Source organism: Histoplasma capsulatum (genome assembly GCF_000150115.1).
Source record: "Histoplasma capsulatum G186AR genomic scaffold supercont2.4, whole genome shotgun sequence".
NCBI classification, from domain to species: domain Eukaryota; kingdom Fungi; phylum Ascomycota; class Eurotiomycetes; order Onygenales; family Ajellomycetaceae; genus Histoplasma; species Histoplasma capsulatum.
Window position 1 is genome coordinate 405,334 of NW_025544804.1, and position 16,527 is coordinate 421,860.

Consider the following 16,527-nt stretch of genomic DNA (forward strand, 5'->3'; position numbering starts at 1 on the left):
TGACTTCATTACGGATGGAGATGTTACTTTTTTTAATTTTAGCTTTGTATATAGCGGTATTCTACATATTGCACGGGCTTTTTCTTTATGATTCCGGGGTAATTAATGTAGATATCTAATAATACTATTGCATAAACAAGGAGCAGAGAGAGCACAGCTTATACCCAGGCATTAGCAAGGGAAATGCACCCTCTTTTTATATTGTGTTATCTACATGCATCAGCGGCGGGTAGTCATACAAAGTGTTTTGTTACACATGTCTGTCGAACGATACAATATCCGGTAGGTCTCTTATATCCATTGACTCATTGGTGTTCAAATCCACCAGTCGGACAGCTTCGACATGCAGCACTCCTGCGACCAATGGGAGAAGCTTCATCTCCGTGGAGTGGCATGTACCGGGGGGAAGAGGGCTTATAAGTTCACTTGTCAATTAGCTGCTTTGTGTACCCAGGCATCTGTATCATGCTCGCAGCGAAGGAAAAAAAGTAAGGTCAAGACAAGAAAGAAAAGAGAAAACATTCGAAGGAGATTTATGAAACTCACCCAACCCTAATATCTGTACTCAAATATATCACCTCTGTATCATACGGGATCGCATTCTTCTGCATCGCGTACACGATATTCTCGTCCGTCACTGCCTCCGCAATTTGCTCGTCCCGACGCACACTCGAAACAGACGACGATGACGGCCGGGAAATATGTCTGCTGCTCCGCACATCTGCCCGTTTCCTCCGCGGCACGGCCGCCATGGCAAATTTCCTCGACTTCTCCGACCGGTTGACAATGAATACGTCCCAGTGGAATGGCTTGCCGACTTCGACGCTGGATGGTCCCGAGAAGGAGATGGTCACGCCTAAGTCGGTAGCAGATGTGTAGCCGGATCGTCGATTCGTGGTTAGTGTCGCTGCGCTAGGGTTAAGGGCTGTTGTTGGCGTTATACCACCACCGCCACTGCCACTGGCACTTTGACTCGGCGTCATGGGAAGGCTGGCAGGGCGGTTGTTTCGTTGGAGAACTTGGCTAGGCGCGCCGAAGGACGGGTTGAGAGGCAGGGAGAAGTCGACGTTGGTGCGCCATTTCATAGATATCTTGGGTTGGCATTCATCCGATGCGCATATTGTTGCCTCTAGGGAGATATCTAAAGCGTAAACGGCCGCGGTGGTGGATGAGGCTCCCTCCATTCCATGCAACGGCGTGAGTTTATATACAAATGTCACGTCATCTCGTGGACGGCAGGTTACTGGAAGAGCGTATCCGTGATCAGAGGTTAGGCTTTCGACCTGGCCGTCGAAGAGGGTTACATCCGTTTTCTCCAGTATGACGTCAAAATTCGTAAAAGGGGTCACTTCAAAGTCAAGGCTGGCGATTGTCGTGGGTTTTCCGGAATAGGTATTGAGGCGCGAATACCGGATTCGCGCACTGGCAATAGGTATGATACGGAGGGGTCGCTGGGCTATCTGTTGCACACGGTATGATGATGCATCTTGCTGAACGGTTGGAACGACCCTTAACAGTCTCGACGCGGGGAGGAATGGCTGTGGCTTAGACTGGTCGGGAGGGCCGTTTTTGGCAAGGGACTGAAAAACGTTCACAGACCCCGGTATGCCGCTTGGTAGGTACTCATCTTCGTAATCCCCAGATGAAGCATTCAACGGGTTTAAGGTTGCAGAGGCACTAAACACAACAGATGGTTGCTGGAGCCGGAGTCGTGGGCGACCTTCAATGAACCTTTATTAGCACACCACTACATTTAATTTTCAATTCTTTCTTTCTTCTCTGCTCATCTCTGAAAAAGTAATCCAAGCTGCACTGACTGAGAAAGGTGTCCAATTTCCATATGACATAGACATAGTTTACTACATCCTCCGCGTTTTCGACTTCATTGACAATCACCAGCGGGTCCTCGTCATCGCTCACTGTGCCAGAAAATATAACGTCTCTAGCTTGTTGTTGTTGCGCGCCTTCGCCCTCGCCGTCCTCGACATTAACTCCATTGGCTGCATATGCCTCCACTTGGACCGTCAATCGGGATAGCTGAGTTTTCAGGGCATGCTCCGAGCAGTTCGTAAGGCGTAGAACGATATATACAGGGAGAAGTTCATCTATTCAACAATATATCTGAGAATGAGTAAGACTCTTGCACTGCAGCTAGCATTGGAAAGGAGGGGTTAAGTGGTGCGGAGGTTGAAGCTGAACAAACCAAAGAACAGGAGAGAGCGCTGGCGGATTGTAGGGAGGAGCGATGAGGAGTCTTCGATAACTTCTTGACTTGAAGCCTTTAGAGCATCTTCGAGATTGACCTGGGTGGCATAGGGGACTATTGTGTCCAACACTGCGCCATGCAGGAATTCCTCAGGGGCCATATTTTTGTATGCAGGTTGTCAAAATACTAATGCTCGGGACAGGCCAGCAGCACAGACATAATCATGGCCCAGCACTGGTAAGCAAACAGTCGTTATCTCGAAACATTGCTGAAGTGGTGAATAATGATGTTGAACAATCTTCGTCAATTAACTTATAAATTCATAGCTATAATAACATACCAGCGGTTGACCAAAATAAAGATGCTAGGAGTAAATTAAACTCTCAGCGTCTATGGTCTCTGCACCCAGCCCTAGTTGATTTTCTGCCACCCATTTTGCATCCCAAGTTGTTGCTCCATCGCTGCATTGTCCCTTCATTCATTCAGGAGAGCAGTAGACGGTGGAAGGCTAGCCCTCATATATAGCGGTTCGCCTTACCTGAGCTATGAATGTCATGAACGGTATGCCAGCGCCGCCTGCGCTGTGGCAGGAAGCTAGAAATTCCGATGGTAGAGTCTACTACTATAATGTCCAGACCAAGGCAACTCAATGGACAAAACCACTGGAGCTTATGACTCCTGCAGAGGTTAGCAGATTTTGAATATTATTACCTATTACCCCTACTCAGTTTACTGACGCATATTCAAACTCAACAGCGTGCATTGGCAAACCAGCCATGGAAGGAATATACCGCAGAGGGTGGCCGGAAGTATTGGTACAATACCGAGACGAAACAGAGCTCATGGGAGATGCCTGAGGTCTATAAAACCGCCCTTGCCCAGCAACCTCCTCAACGACCTATTCCTGCGTAAGGCTTCACCTCTTCCTTCCCAGTTTCATTGCGCCTCGTCTAACTATATCAATTCCAATTCTAGTGCTCCAACCTTCGTTGCAGGTGGCACTGCAGCCTTTCCTACCTACCCCCAACAACGTGAACGAGATGACCACGACCGGGGTGTGTTGGATCGACGTGGCGACTACGGGCCTCCTGATACCAACGGTATGGTGGCAAAATCTACGGTTGGCGCCCAGCAGACTGAGCCAGAATATCCTAGTTTCGAAGAGGCTGAAGCTGCTTTTATGAAGCTACTACGACGCAGCAATGTACAGCCAGAATGGACGTGGGAACAGACAATGCGATTGATCATCAAGGATCCGCAATATCGTTCATTAAGGGACCCAAGGGAGCGCAAGGCGGCGTTTGAGAAATATGCCCTTGAGGTTCGCATGCAGGAAAAGGACCGCGCCAAAGAGAGACTGGCTAAACTCCGTGCGGATTTTGGTACGATGCTGAGAAGTCACCCGGAGATCAAGCACTTCTCGCGTTGGAAGACTATCCGGCCTATTATAGAGGGCGAAACGATATTTAGATCCACGAGTGATGAGAATGAGAGACGGCAGCTGTTCGAGGAGTATGTCATTGAGCTTAAGAAGGAGAATTCCGAACGGGAAGCTGCTACTCGCAAGGCTGCCAAGGAAGACCTGGCGGATATTCTTAACGCTTTGGAACTGGAGCCATATACCAGATGGGCCGAGGCGCAGGGGATTATCCAGTCGAATGAAAGGGTTAAGAATGATGATAAATTCAAAGCCCTGACGAAATCGGATATTCTAACTGCATTTGAGAACCATATCAAATCCCTAGAGCGAACCTTCAATGACACTCGCCAGCAGCAAAAAGCCAATAAGGCCAGACGAGAGCGCAAGAACAGAGAGCAATTTATAGAGTTGCTAGAGGAACTTAGGAAAGATGGAAAGATCAAGGCTGGCAGCAAGTGGATGAATATTCTGCCCGTAATCGAGGGTGACCTCCGTTATGTTGCTATGCTGGGTCAGCCAGGTTCGACGCCTCTTGATCTGTTCTGGGACATTGTGGAAGAAGAGGAGAGAGCCCTGAGAGGCCCTAGAAACGATGTTTTGGATGTTTTGGATGTAAGTTATCCCTGCCTTCCCCTTGAGCGAATGTCCTTTTTTATGTTACTTACCTTAACACCGTGGGCAGGATACTCGCTACGAAGTTACACCGAAAACTACTTTCGAAGAATTCAGTGAGGTCATGGCTACCGACCGCCGCACTGCAAGAATTGATCGTGACACCCTACACTTGATCTTTGACCGCGTCAGAGAGAAAGTCCTCCGACGCAGCGAAGACGAGAAGCATGCAGCAGATCGCCATCAACGCCGGGCCATTGATGCCCTCCGGTCACGCATCAAGCATCTGGAACCGCCTGTCCGCGCCTCCGACACCTGGGACCAAGTGAAACCTCGTATCGAGAAACTAGATGAATACCGCACACTCGAGACGGACGACTTGCGTCGCATCGCCTTCGATAAAGTCATCCGCCGCCTCAAAGACAAAGAAGAAGACGCAGAACGCGAGCGGGATCGCGCCAGCAGTCGTCGCGAACATTACGATCGTTCAGATCGCCCAGATCGTGACCGCGGCCGCGATCGCGATGCACGCAATGACAGCCACGGGTACCGCAGTGAGCGACGCAGAGGCGCGAGCGCTAGCCGCCTTAGCCACACACCAGAACCGGACGCCTACGAAGCGGACCGGCGCAAAGCACAAGCCGACCGCGAGAGATCCTACCGGAAAGCCAGTGGACTCTCCCCACCGCCCGGACGGGAGCGAGACCGCGAACGTGATCGCGATCGCGATCGTGACGGGGCCAGGGATAGAGATAGAGACCGCGACCGGGACCGAGAGCGGGAAAGGCCCAGCAGCCGTCCACTGCTTAGCCACTATGACCGCGACAGGCGTGAGAGGGAGGATGAGCGTGAGCGGCTGTATCGATCCCGCGCGGACCCGAGGAGTAGTCGGGACGAGTTGGACTATGGCGGTGGCAATAGTGGTGCTACTGGCGACTCGGCGACGCGGAGTACCACGGGAACGGTTACTAGTGAACGCAGGCGGCGTAGGGATAGTGAGACGGATAGCATTGGAAGTCGGAGCGCGAAGCGGTATAGGAGGGATGGGGCAGTGGAGGGCGGCGGGCGGGGGTCTAGGAGGGATAGGGATAGGGATAGGGATAGAGAGCGGAAGGAACGGGAGCGGGAGCGGGAGCGGACGGCGGAGGAGGTGAAAGAGGAAAGGGCAGTGCATTCCGGTAGTGAGGAAGGGGAGATTGAGGAGGAGTGAGGAGTTATGATTGTAATGCTGCGGAGGGAAGGGAGGGCGGGAAGGGAGTTTATTGCGCGATACGATTTAAATTAAGAGGGGAAGTTCATTTATGTTAGCTAGGATAAGGGTTGCCATTATTACCTATTTTATCATGCTCGTTTCATTTGTCGGGAGGAGAGGGAGTTAAAGCTGAACAAGCATGATGTTCGTTGTAAACCCACAGGTGTCTTGGTGTGCAAAATTGGAGAAATATTTCTCCATGTCTGATGTTTTGAAGGCGCTGAGCAAGATTTGATATTCTCCCGAGTACTCTGACACTACCTTTTGATGGGGGCTACGTACATACATTGTCTTCTGTTATTGCAAGTGATAAGTGCATCTCTAAATAAGAACTGTTTGTACTAGAAAATTCCCGAGATACACTCAGGTAGATGTCATAGTTTATGACTGCATACATCTATGGTTTAATAATGATAGTAATAATAACAGGCATTGTCATCAACTGCCCTTAGAATATACAGCAAGTACATATTGCATTTTTCCAATCAATTTCTAAGGTAGAAATAAAGTGAACGAGAAGGGAGGGCAATTTTAGCTTGACGTTATTTCTTCTGAGTTTTGCAGGCATGATAAATATTAACTAATTATTTAATGAGTGGATGATTGAATGAAATGTGAATGTGTGGAGAGTGATGCCTTTTTTGCTTTTCTTTTCTTTTCTTTTCTTGTTGAATTTTTTTCCTCCAGCGGGTCAGCGAAAGTAAAGGATTGGACAAAAGCTATCTACACATGTAACTATGTTCAAAGCTTGCCCCAGAGTTCCAAGTTTCCCTCATTCCTTTCTTGAAACGGGGATTCCTCTTATACAGAACTGGCCCTGCATAGTGCGAGTCAGTAAGTAGGGAGGATGCAGGGCAACTGCGACATCGACGACGCTTCATGTAGCTTCGGCGGGAAGTACCTTTGTTTCGGGGTCCTTTGAAGAAAAACGGGCTGTGTCATGTCTGAGCATGGAGAATCCGACTAGCAAATTTTGTCTTGAAACGGAAGCGTCGGAAAGGGTAGCACCACCAGACAAAGCCATGGAGGGATTTGCTAAATAGCTTGAAAATAAATGAAAAAAGAAAGACAAAATGGGGGCAAGAATCAAACAAGAAAAATTATATGCGTGGAGGATAGAAAGGTAACAACAAAAGAGGAGTGAAATTAATCACTCGTCACGTAAATGGTCAGAAAAGCAGAAGAAAAGGTGGGTATATTCAGCAGCTTTGTTTAGGTAGCTTCTCCGTCCTTTTGTTTTATGTTGACGATCAGCTTATTCCCTCCGAATGTAAATCCAGATTGACAAGGAGAAAATTTCCTCAAATCCCGATCTGTCCTATTTGCAAATTGTAAAACCATCACTCCACAGCCCTACTACCACCCATTTTCTGTATCGTAGGATGTAGCAATTCCACTAGCCGATGTGTCGAGGGGCGGGAACCATAGGAAATGAAGATTGCCTCAAAGAAAAATTCCCTCTGCACTGAAGCGTTCTGAACTCGGGCTTGACAATAAAGTAGGGGAGCGACAAGAATACGGCCACTCGGGGAGGATCCAAACAAAGTGCTGCCGTTCTCAGCAGGCTCTATTGTCGTCATCATCATCGTCCTCATCAGCTGATGACTCCTCATCAGGAAGACCTAGGGAGCTGCGTCCGCCCTTTCGGCGACCAGCGCTTTTGCTAACGCCGGAAAATGCTAGCACATCAACGCCGTTTTTACCCAAGTGTCGTTTACGTTGTCGTCGTCGCCGCTTGTGGGGACCATCACGGTCATGATCTCGTGGGATGCCCTTTTCAACTCTCTTCTTCCAGGAAGAACTAGTTTCGAAATTAAATTAGCAAACCATGAGGGGGGAGGTGGATAGAGGAAGATCGGGGAAAATAAACAAGGGAACTTACATAATTTCCGTTTAATTTCTGTTCTTGGTCAAGTTGGCTATGGTGCTTGTTGATTCGTGGCCGGTAGCTGTTTGGATCGCGACGGAAGGTCACGTCCAGATTTTTCAGGAATTTGTTGCATCCGGTCAAAAGGGATTCCGGGGTATTGGCTTTGGCATCGACGGATGGCTTACCATCGAAGACGATAACACGGTCAGCAAGATAGGTTGCCATGATGAAATCGTGCTCGACGATAAAAGCCGTTTTCTTGGTATGCATGATGAAACGCTTGATGACTCGTGCAGCGACGATACGCTGCTCAGAGTCCAAGTAGGCGCTGGGTTCATCAATTACATAGATATCAGCTGGGATGCCAAGAGCGAGAACTATAGCAACACGTTGCAATTCACCACCGGACAGGTTTTGGACTTCCTGGTCGATGAAGTCATCAATCTTGAGCGGCTTATAGACGTCGGTTTGGAACTGAGGAGACAAGAAAGCTGCTTTTATGCGCTTGAAGAACAATTGTCGAACAGTACCCTGGAATTTAGGTGTGATTTTCTGTGGTTTCATGCTGATGTTCATAGGAGGGACGGATGTGCGGCCATCTGGTTTCTCCGCTCCAGCAAGCATTCTGCAAAATGTTGTTTTCCCGGTCCCGTTCTCTCCCATCATTACAATGATTTCGGAATCGGTGAATTTCCCAGGCTCGATGGTGAGATGAAAGCTACCCAAGGTCTTTTCCATCTTTGGGTAGCTAAAAGCTCTGCCTTTGTCGGCTATGAAGTCGTCCCCAGCTTCCGCGATACGGAAGGTAAGGGATTCTTCGCGGAATCGCAGGTTCTCTGTGGGGATGTGCCCATCCAAGAAAATGTTGATGCCTTCCCGAACCGAAGAAGGGAGAGTGACGACACCATACACAGCTGGCCGGCCATAGAGTACGCAAATAAAATCGGAAAGGTAATCCAGGACAGACAAATCGTGCTCAACTACAATGACGTAGTCGTCTGGTCGGAGAAGTTCTCTGATAATACGAGCCGCGCTAAGACGTTGCTTGACATCCAGGTAGGACGATGGCTCGTCGAACATGTATCTAAATGGATGTTAATTGCCCATCTAAATGCACCAACAAAATGGAGAACAAATCTTACACATCAGCTTGCTGGACACAGACAAGGGCAATGGCAAAGCGTTGAAGTTCTCCACCAGACAGGAGACCAATATCTCTATCCTTGACTTGGTTGAGTTCTATGGAGCAGCTTGATTAGGAACCTTAATGCACAACGGGATGAAAAGCAAGGGACAACGAACCAAGCTCTTTCATGATATGTTCCATATTGTCCATTTGGGAGCGTGCTCTGATAAGCGGCTCCACCTCCTTGACTGGGCCTTTGACTGCCCGGGGAATCTGGTCGACGTACTGCGGCTTGACAACGGCCTTCAAATCATCTTCGAGGACTTTGGTAAAGTAATCTAGAGAAGTGTTAGTTGTTGTCCAGTTTGAAAGTCATAGGAAGAAAAAAGAGGGAAAGAAAAAATTCGTTTAGACAAAATATCTCACTTTGTAATTCGGAACCACGGAAATATTTCAGGATCTCCTCCCAATCAGGTGGGTTATCGTAACGGCCCAAATTTGGCTTCAACTTTCCACTAAGAATTTTGAGAGCGGTACTCTTGCCAATACCGTTGGTTCCAACCAGACCCAGAACCTGTCCTGGACGGGGCATAGGCAGCCTGTGAAGCTTGAAGCTGTTGGCTGAATACCGATGGGTCACCTGTGTCTCGAGGTTGGTGGGCAGGTTGATGATGTGGATGGCACCAAACGGGCATTTTTTTGGACAAATACCACATCCTATACAGAGGCGTTCCGAAATGAAAGCTATCTTCGATTCAGAGGTGACTTCGATGCAAAGCTTGCCGGAGCGTACGACGGGACAGGACTTCTTGCACTCTTGACGACATTTCTTGGGAGGATATTAGCTTTGTCACCTCGGGGCATTGCACATAATAGCGTGGAAGATATAAGGAGCGCGGGCCTACCTTGGGTTTGCACTGCAAAAATTACAGAAAATAGTCGATTAGCCATGTGTTGTGATATTTGCCCTGTTCCCTTTCTAGGGGAAAAATTGTTGAGGGGTGTGGTGGGGTATATTTGCACACCTTGTCCGCATTGACAATAGCGATTCTGGATGACGAACGGTGAGTTAGCTGCCCAAACAACCTTGTGGGGAGTTAGATACTCACCTGGTTAGTTTGTCCGACATGGTGAAGTAAATATTTTTAGGTGTTGGTGGAAGTCAAGATAATATATGTGAAGGAGGGGATTTTGTTGCTGGCTATGACGGTAGCAAAAAAAGCTACGAAAAATGCCCAAGATGGGATGGATATGTTACCTCACAAGAAGTAACAACAAAACAAGAATATGACGAATAAAAGCACTACACTAAAGGGAAAGAAAAAACCGAGAGAGCGGCAAGAGATTCGGGAGAGGTTGTTGTGGGAAGGTTGGAGGGGATTTTTGGGATCTTGAGATGTGCGATAAGTACGATGGTTTAGTCAGACTCAAATACAGCACATTTCACTGGTTGAACACTTTTTACTGTTTTATAAACTGTCTCCGTCCCGGTTGCAACCGTCAAGTTGTTTTTGATGGCCTACAGCAAGGATATTCTACAACCATGAGATTATTGTATACCTCCATTGATAAGGCCAAAATACTACAGTCCTCAATCCCATCAAAATTGCTCTCCCAGTACTAGTAGCTTGAGCCAACTGCGTCCATCTGTGGATCACGTGAATTTCCCGATCCGCACAGCTAGCCAACCAGAGCACGTTCCGCACCGGGCAGAGTGCTGCTGAGTCACCCAACGAAGGGTCGCTTGTCGGCGACACTAAACTATATCCGGCCTAGTCGACTTCAGACTTGCGGGTCTAAGCCCTTTTCGGGGCCCAAGCTTGGCGGCGGCTCTCAACCTCCACCTTCAACTCTTCGCTCTCTTTCTCCCTCCTCCAAACTCGCTCTCCGCCAAACTCGTGCTTTCACTCCCTTCCCACCCTCCCCACCCACCACAAACACTCTTTTATTCGCACTCATCGTTGCTGGCTCCTAACTTCTGCCTCGGGGCCACCAAGCTATGGATCGTAAGTTATCTCTCCCTTTGGTCCACCTGGAAAATACGGCTACCGCGGCTCGCTTGTGTACCTCCCCTCGATCTTCGACGAACCCTGCTCCGCTTGGATTCTCTTCGTTTTGATGATGAGCATCTTCAGCTACTTGCTATGTTGATGGAATCGATGCCGTGATTGTTGTAGAATCGGTTTACTCCTTTGATGGCTCGTTATTCTGCATCCGCTGTTCTGCATCAATTCCGTCAAACTCGTTTCATCAAACCATCGATAAAAGCCATACATTCCATCAAATCTAGTCATGCTACCCTATTATACCATCTATAGAGCTTCTACAAGTCATATCCCCAGTCGCATATGTATCCTGTAGCTCGTGCTATCTTCGAATTTGGATTTTCTCCCATAATTGCTCTTCAATGCTGACCTGTTCCATAGTCAGTAGCATGGTGCTCCCGTCCGCCTCGATGACATCTACCCTGCCAAACGGCCACCAGTCCCCCGTTATAAATGATGCTCATGCCATAGATGAGAATCCATCTATACCGACCTTCGACAACGTGAGCGACTTGGCTGAAACAACTGCCGACGAGCAAGATCCTTCCGACGAAGATGCAGATCATGACCCGAGCGAGGATGCGGAGTCGGACGCCGCGGAGGAGTTTAATGCGGAGATGAGTTCGGACTCCTCAGACAATGAGGATGATGTGGATGGACATGCTTCTCCAGCTGCTGAACACCTTATTGGTGAGGATGAAGGCTATTCGGCTGCTGAAGACGCTTCCGACGCACCTCCAGCGTCCTTTTCTGGTAACTCATCGGCCCACAACCTGAAGAGGGGCACTAAACGAAAATCTCCCATTATCGATGATGACTTTATAAGAAATAACCCCAGCCTCTACGGTTTACGTCGAAGTGGTCGTGCAAGATCCATTCGTCAAAATGTCCAGACTACATCCGATTCTGACTCTGAAGCTGTCGCCCCCCCCTCAAAGCGGAGGCGTCGTACACCAAATCGACCCTCAAAACAACCTTCTCTTTCTCAGTCAATTGATTCTACCTCCAATTCTGACGGTGACGAATATCACGGATCGCGCAATAGAACCTCAAAAACAAAACGACGACGGATGGCGCAGTCGGATAACCTCATACCTACCCATGCCGAAATTCGCTTTTCAACTAGACGTGCAAATAGAGTATCTAATTATAATGAGGATGATGACGATGATGAATTTGAAGATGAATCGGAAATGATGACGCCGGGGGATTGGGTGACTGCAGTCGATGATACAACGCCGGCCATTGATGTAGTGCTCAACCATAGGTTTAAGGAGGGCGTTGACCTCACACGGAGCGGCCTTAGTCGAGACGATTTTGAGTTCTACATTAAATGGCAAGGGAAATCCCATTATCACGCGACATGGGAGACGGTGGAATCCCTTGCCAGCTGTAGGAGTGTGCGTCGCTTAGATAACTACGTACGCAAGACCCTGTCCTTAGAAATACAATACGCGAGGGACCCTGAAATCATTCCCGAGGAAAAGGAGAAATGGAACCTCGACCGGGAACGTGATGTGGATGCCATAGAAGATTATAAAAAGGCAGAGCGTGTTATCGGCTCTCGCGAGATTGACGGTGCAACAGAGTACTACGTCAAATGGAAACGGCTTTTCTATGATTGCTGTACATGGGAACCCGCGTCCCTAGTCAGCGAGATCGCTCAGCGGGAGATCGATCGCTATCTCGACCGTTGCTCCCACCCGCCCATTTCTAGTAAAGCCGAATCAAGCCCCTCAACTCGAGCCCCATTCGAGCCCATCCACGGCACCCCGAGCTTTGTTCAGAACGGTGAACTCAAGGAATTCCAAGTGAAAGGAGTTAACTTCATGGCTTATAACTGGGTTCGTGGCCGAAATGTGGTTCTTGCAGACGAGATGGGTTTAGGGAAGACCGTCCAAACAGTGGCCTTTATCAATTGGTTGCGGCATGTCAGGCATCAACAAGGTCCCTTCATCGTCGTTGTGCCGCTCTCAACAATGCCTTCTTGGGCAGAAACATTTGACAATTGGACACCAGATTTGAACTACGTGGTTTACAATGGCAACGAAACCTCTCGCAACATTATAAAGGAATATGAATTATTGATTGATGGGAATATTAAACGACCTAAATTCCATGTCCTTCTCACTACTTACGAATATGTTCTTGTGGACGCCGCCTTCCTAAGTCAAATCAAATGGCAATTTATGGCCGTCGATGAAGCTCATCGGTTGAAGAATCGGGAGTCGCAACTATATGCTAAGCTTGTTGAATTCAAATCTCCTAGTCGACTACTAATTACGGGAACGCCGGTGCAGAATAACCTAGGCGAACTCTCTGCTCTAATGGACTTTCTAAACCCTGGGCTGATACAAATTGACGATGACATGGATCTAGGTTGCGAAGCGGCCAGTGTAAAATTAGCGGAACTTACCAAATCTATCCAGCCTTACATGCTTCGACGGACCAAATCGAAGGTCGAGTCGGATTTACCTCCCAAGTCGGAGAAGATCATTCGAGTCGAATTGTCCGACATCCAACTAGAGTACTACAAAAACATACTGACGAAAAATTACGCTGCCCTCAACCAAGGCGGTAAAGGGCAGAAGCAATCCCTTCTTAATATCATGATGGAGCTCAAGAAGGCTAGCAACCATCCTTTTATGTTTCCCAATGCAGAATCTCGCATTTTGGAGGGGAAAACCGGCCGTGAAGAAATGATGCGTGCCCTCATAACGAGCAGCGGAAAGATGATGTTGCTAGATCAACTATTGGCCAAACTGAAAAAGGACGGTCATCGGGTTTTAATTTTCAGCCAAATGGTTCGCATGCTTGACATCCTAGCTGACTATATGGATGTCCGTGGCTACGCCTACCAACGACTAGATGGAACGATCGCTGCCGGCCCTCGACGTCTGTCTATTGAACATTTTAATGCCCCGGAGAGCAGTGATTTTGCATTTCTTCTCTCCACTCGTGCGGGAGGTCTGGGGATTAACCTCATGACTGCTGATACTGTTGTCCTTTTCGATTCTGACTGGAACCCCCAGGCCGATCTTCAAGCAATGGCACGCGCACATCGCATTGGACAGACTCGACCTGTGAGCGTTTATCGACTTGTATCTAAAGATACTGTTGAAGAGGAGGTTCTCGAAAGAGCAAGAAATAAGCTGCTTCTCGAATTTATTACCATCCAACGAGGAGTTACTGACAAGGAAGCAACTGAGCTCAAAGACAAGATGGCGCGTGCAGGCCACCAGATCAGTGAACCGACCTCTTCCGACGATATATCCCGCATTCTAAAGCGACGCGGCCAGCGCATGTTCGAACAATCAGGCAACCAGAAGAAGTTAGAAGAATTAGATATTGACTCTGTCCTGGCGAATGCTGAAGAGCACAAAACCGAACAAGCCGAAGGTATGGAGGCAGATGGTGGAGAGGAGTTTCTCAAGGCCTTTGAGTTTGTCGACGTTAAGGTGGACGAACTTACGTGGGACGAGATCATTCCGAAGGAGGAGCTCGAGCAAATCAAAGCAGAAGAGGAACTTCGAGCGCATGAGCAATTCTTGGCTCAAGAGATTGAACGAAGTCAGCCGCGTAAACGAAAAGAGCCCTTGGACGGGCGACAGGAACGCCAAGCGAAAAGACGAGCTCGGGCGCAGGTCAATATCAACGCTGACGATGTGTCTGATGAACCACCGCCACCTGACCCGAGCAGGCCCCTCAGCGAGAAGGAATATAGACATCTCATCCGCGCGTATCTTAGATATGGCGACATCAATGATCGGCAAGATGATCTAATCAGGGAAGCACGGCTCATTGGCCGAGATATTGATGTTGTGAAAGCTGCGTTGGGTGAGATAGTCGAGAAGGCCCATGCCCTATTGAAAGAGGAAAATAACCGCCTCAATGCCCTTGAGCGTGAAGGTAAAAGCTTCACCAAGAAAGAACGGAAAGCCATCCTTTTCGACCATCAGGGCGTTAAACGGCTTAATGCTGAGACCATCGTTGAGAGGCCAAATGAAATGCGAATTCTGAAGAAGGCTACCGCGGATGTAGCCGACCCCCAGAGCTTTCGCGTTCCTGAAGCTACGAAGGGCGCTGACTATTCCTGCGCCTGGGGTGCACGTGAAGATGGTATGCTCTGTGTCGGAATAGCCCGCCATGGCTATGGTGCCTGGGCACAGATCCGCGATGACCCCGATCTTGCGCTTGCTGACAAGTTTTTCCTCGAGGAGCATCGGGTTGACCGGAAAGCGGAGCGCATGAATGGTGGTGGGAAGGGTACGACAAAATCTCCCGGAGCTGTCCACCTGGTCCGTCGCGCGGACTACCTCTTGTCGGTCTTGAAGGATAAGATAAGCAACGGTGCTAGCGCTATTGCGAAGAGAGCTGTGGAGAACCACCATCGCAATAACAAGAAGAATAGCCTCCATTCCAGAGGCCATGTGAACGGTAGTGTCTCGGGATCCCCTTCGCCATCCCTCCCTCGCAAAGCCCGCGACTTGGACAAATCGCGATCTCGTGTCCACAAATCTCGAGAGAGCGCCGATCTTTCGAACAACCCTACAGGTGACAACAGGCCCAACCACAGTTCTAGCAAACATCGACGTCTGCAGGATCACCGGCGAGACGAAAAGGACCGCGATCGTTCCAGCAAAGCCCGAATCAAGGTCCGCGGGGAGGAGAAAGATCGTCACCGTCGCAACAACGACAGCGCTGGAACCAGTATGGACAACAATAACGATGCAATACTCAAGGTTATTTTCAAGCCCATCCAAACGCATCTCAAGCAAGTATCTCAGGTCACCAAAGAAAACATGCCAAGCAAGTCGGATCGGGCGGGCGAATTGCGACGGTTGCTGCTTCTCATTGGCCGGTTTATTCGAAGCACTTTGGATGGGAACGAAGCACGAGCTTCGCTAGAAGAGCGGTTGTGGTAAGTAGCATATCTATGCCCTTTGCCGCCTACGTTTAATGGAAATGATTAGTCTTTAATTACATTTACTGACCCAATTATATTAGGGGATTTGCTGCGACCTATTGGCCCAACAAGGCCACACCAGCAGCTGCGCTGCATAACATGTTCGATCGTCTTATGGAGGTTGAGAAGACTGAATCGACCCAACAGCGATGAGACACGGACGCTCTTCATGTCTTTGTACTAGCTACTACTATTTACCCCTATTTACGACACCCCTTCTGAGTTGTCTTTTTATTTCTTTTCTTTTTTCTTTTTCCTTCTTTCTTCTTTTTTTTTCATAATTTAAATCTCTGTTTTGCCTCCCTGAAATGTGCCCCTTCTTCCGGGTGCTAGAGGTTGTAGGCTTCCATTCCTCCTATCCACATCTTGTCCATTTTGCACAGCATATATTCTAGTTTGGAGTTTTTCCGAAGGGGATATTTCATACTTATCACATTCCATTGCGCATATGCATTGTTTTTCTCTCGTTGTGTTATTTGAACTTACATTGCTAGACTTACCCAGTAGCATAGTGTTTGGCAGTCTACTATCTTGCCTCCGTTATATTTTTATCATGTTTTATCTCCTCTATTGTCATTTTTGCTCTGTGATTATTATTATTTCTTCTTATTTTTTTTTTTTACTTTTTTCGCGCCCTTCATGTCAATGATTCGTTCTCCTCTCTTTCTGGCTGCATGGCGACGGTGTTTTCTTTCAATGATAGCCCTTCAGGGAACAACTTTCATGTACTGGATTCTTTGAGTGAGTGTATGAGCGATTTACACGACGAGTTCTATTTATTTACAGTGCTTGTTTCCCCTAGTTTGATTTTCAATTGGTTTGCTTTTCTCTTCTTCCCTTTTGCAGCATGCATCCTTTTCACCCTCCTCGTGGATTTAGATGCCGTGTCTTCTAGCCGCTTCTCTTTTAGAGAGCGAGAGCGAGAGCTTGTGTTGATTACGCAGTTTCTTAAAGTACTCCTCGCCTTTGGTAGATATCGTCCGATTATATATCACGGTGTCCCGCACCTTCTTTCCGCTCTCATACATCT

The 16,527-nt window shown here is 48.3% G+C and overlaps 4 protein-coding genes across 4 annotated transcripts; 2 read left to right on the forward strand and 2 right to left on the reverse strand.

Annotated features, from left to right (window-relative positions):
- Window positions 1-130: 130 nt before the first annotated feature.
- HCBG_03243 (uncharacterized protein) lies at window positions 131-2,366 on the reverse strand (the record flags this gene model as incomplete). Its single annotated transcript, XM_045430292.1, has 4 exons — window positions 131-413; window positions 547-1,720; window positions 1,818-2,105; window positions 2,204-2,366. 4 exons carry the CDS (start codon window positions 2,364-2,366, stop codon window positions 251-253), a joined length of 1,788 nt encoding a protein of 595 aa, XP_045288435.1.
- A 336-nt stretch (window positions 2,367-2,702) lies between these two features.
- On the forward strand, window positions 2,703-5,448 carry HCBG_03244 (pre-mRNA-processing protein prp40; the record flags this gene model as incomplete). The annotated part of the gene is made up of 4 exons (XM_045430293.1): window positions 2,703-2,892; window positions 2,963-3,114; window positions 3,182-4,238; window positions 4,309-5,448. The coding sequence occupies 4 exons, from the start codon at window positions 2,752-2,754 to the stop codon at window positions 5,446-5,448; spliced, it is 2,490 nt and encodes an 829-aa protein (XP_045288436.1).
- A 1,599-nt stretch (window positions 5,449-7,047) lies between these two features.
- HCBG_03245 (ATP-binding cassette protein) lies at window positions 7,048-9,615 on the reverse strand (the record flags this gene model as incomplete). The annotated part of the gene is made up of 6 exons (XM_045430294.1): window positions 7,048-7,278; window positions 7,373-8,444; window positions 8,503-8,599; window positions 8,913-9,315; window positions 9,512-9,536; window positions 9,596-9,615. The coding sequence occupies 6 exons, from the start codon at window positions 9,613-9,615 to the stop codon at window positions 7,048-7,050; spliced, it is 1,848 nt and encodes a 615-aa protein (XP_045288437.1).
- An 801-nt stretch (window positions 9,616-10,416) lies between these two features.
- Window positions 10,417-15,650, forward strand: HCBG_03246 (chromodomain helicase hrp3; the record flags this gene model as incomplete). Its single annotated transcript, XM_045430295.1, has 3 exons — window positions 10,417-10,492; window positions 10,913-15,452; window positions 15,539-15,650. 3 exons carry the CDS (start codon window positions 10,486-10,488, stop codon window positions 15,648-15,650), a joined length of 4,659 nt encoding a protein of 1,552 aa, XP_045288438.1.
- Window positions 15,651-16,527: the final 877 nt, after the last annotated feature.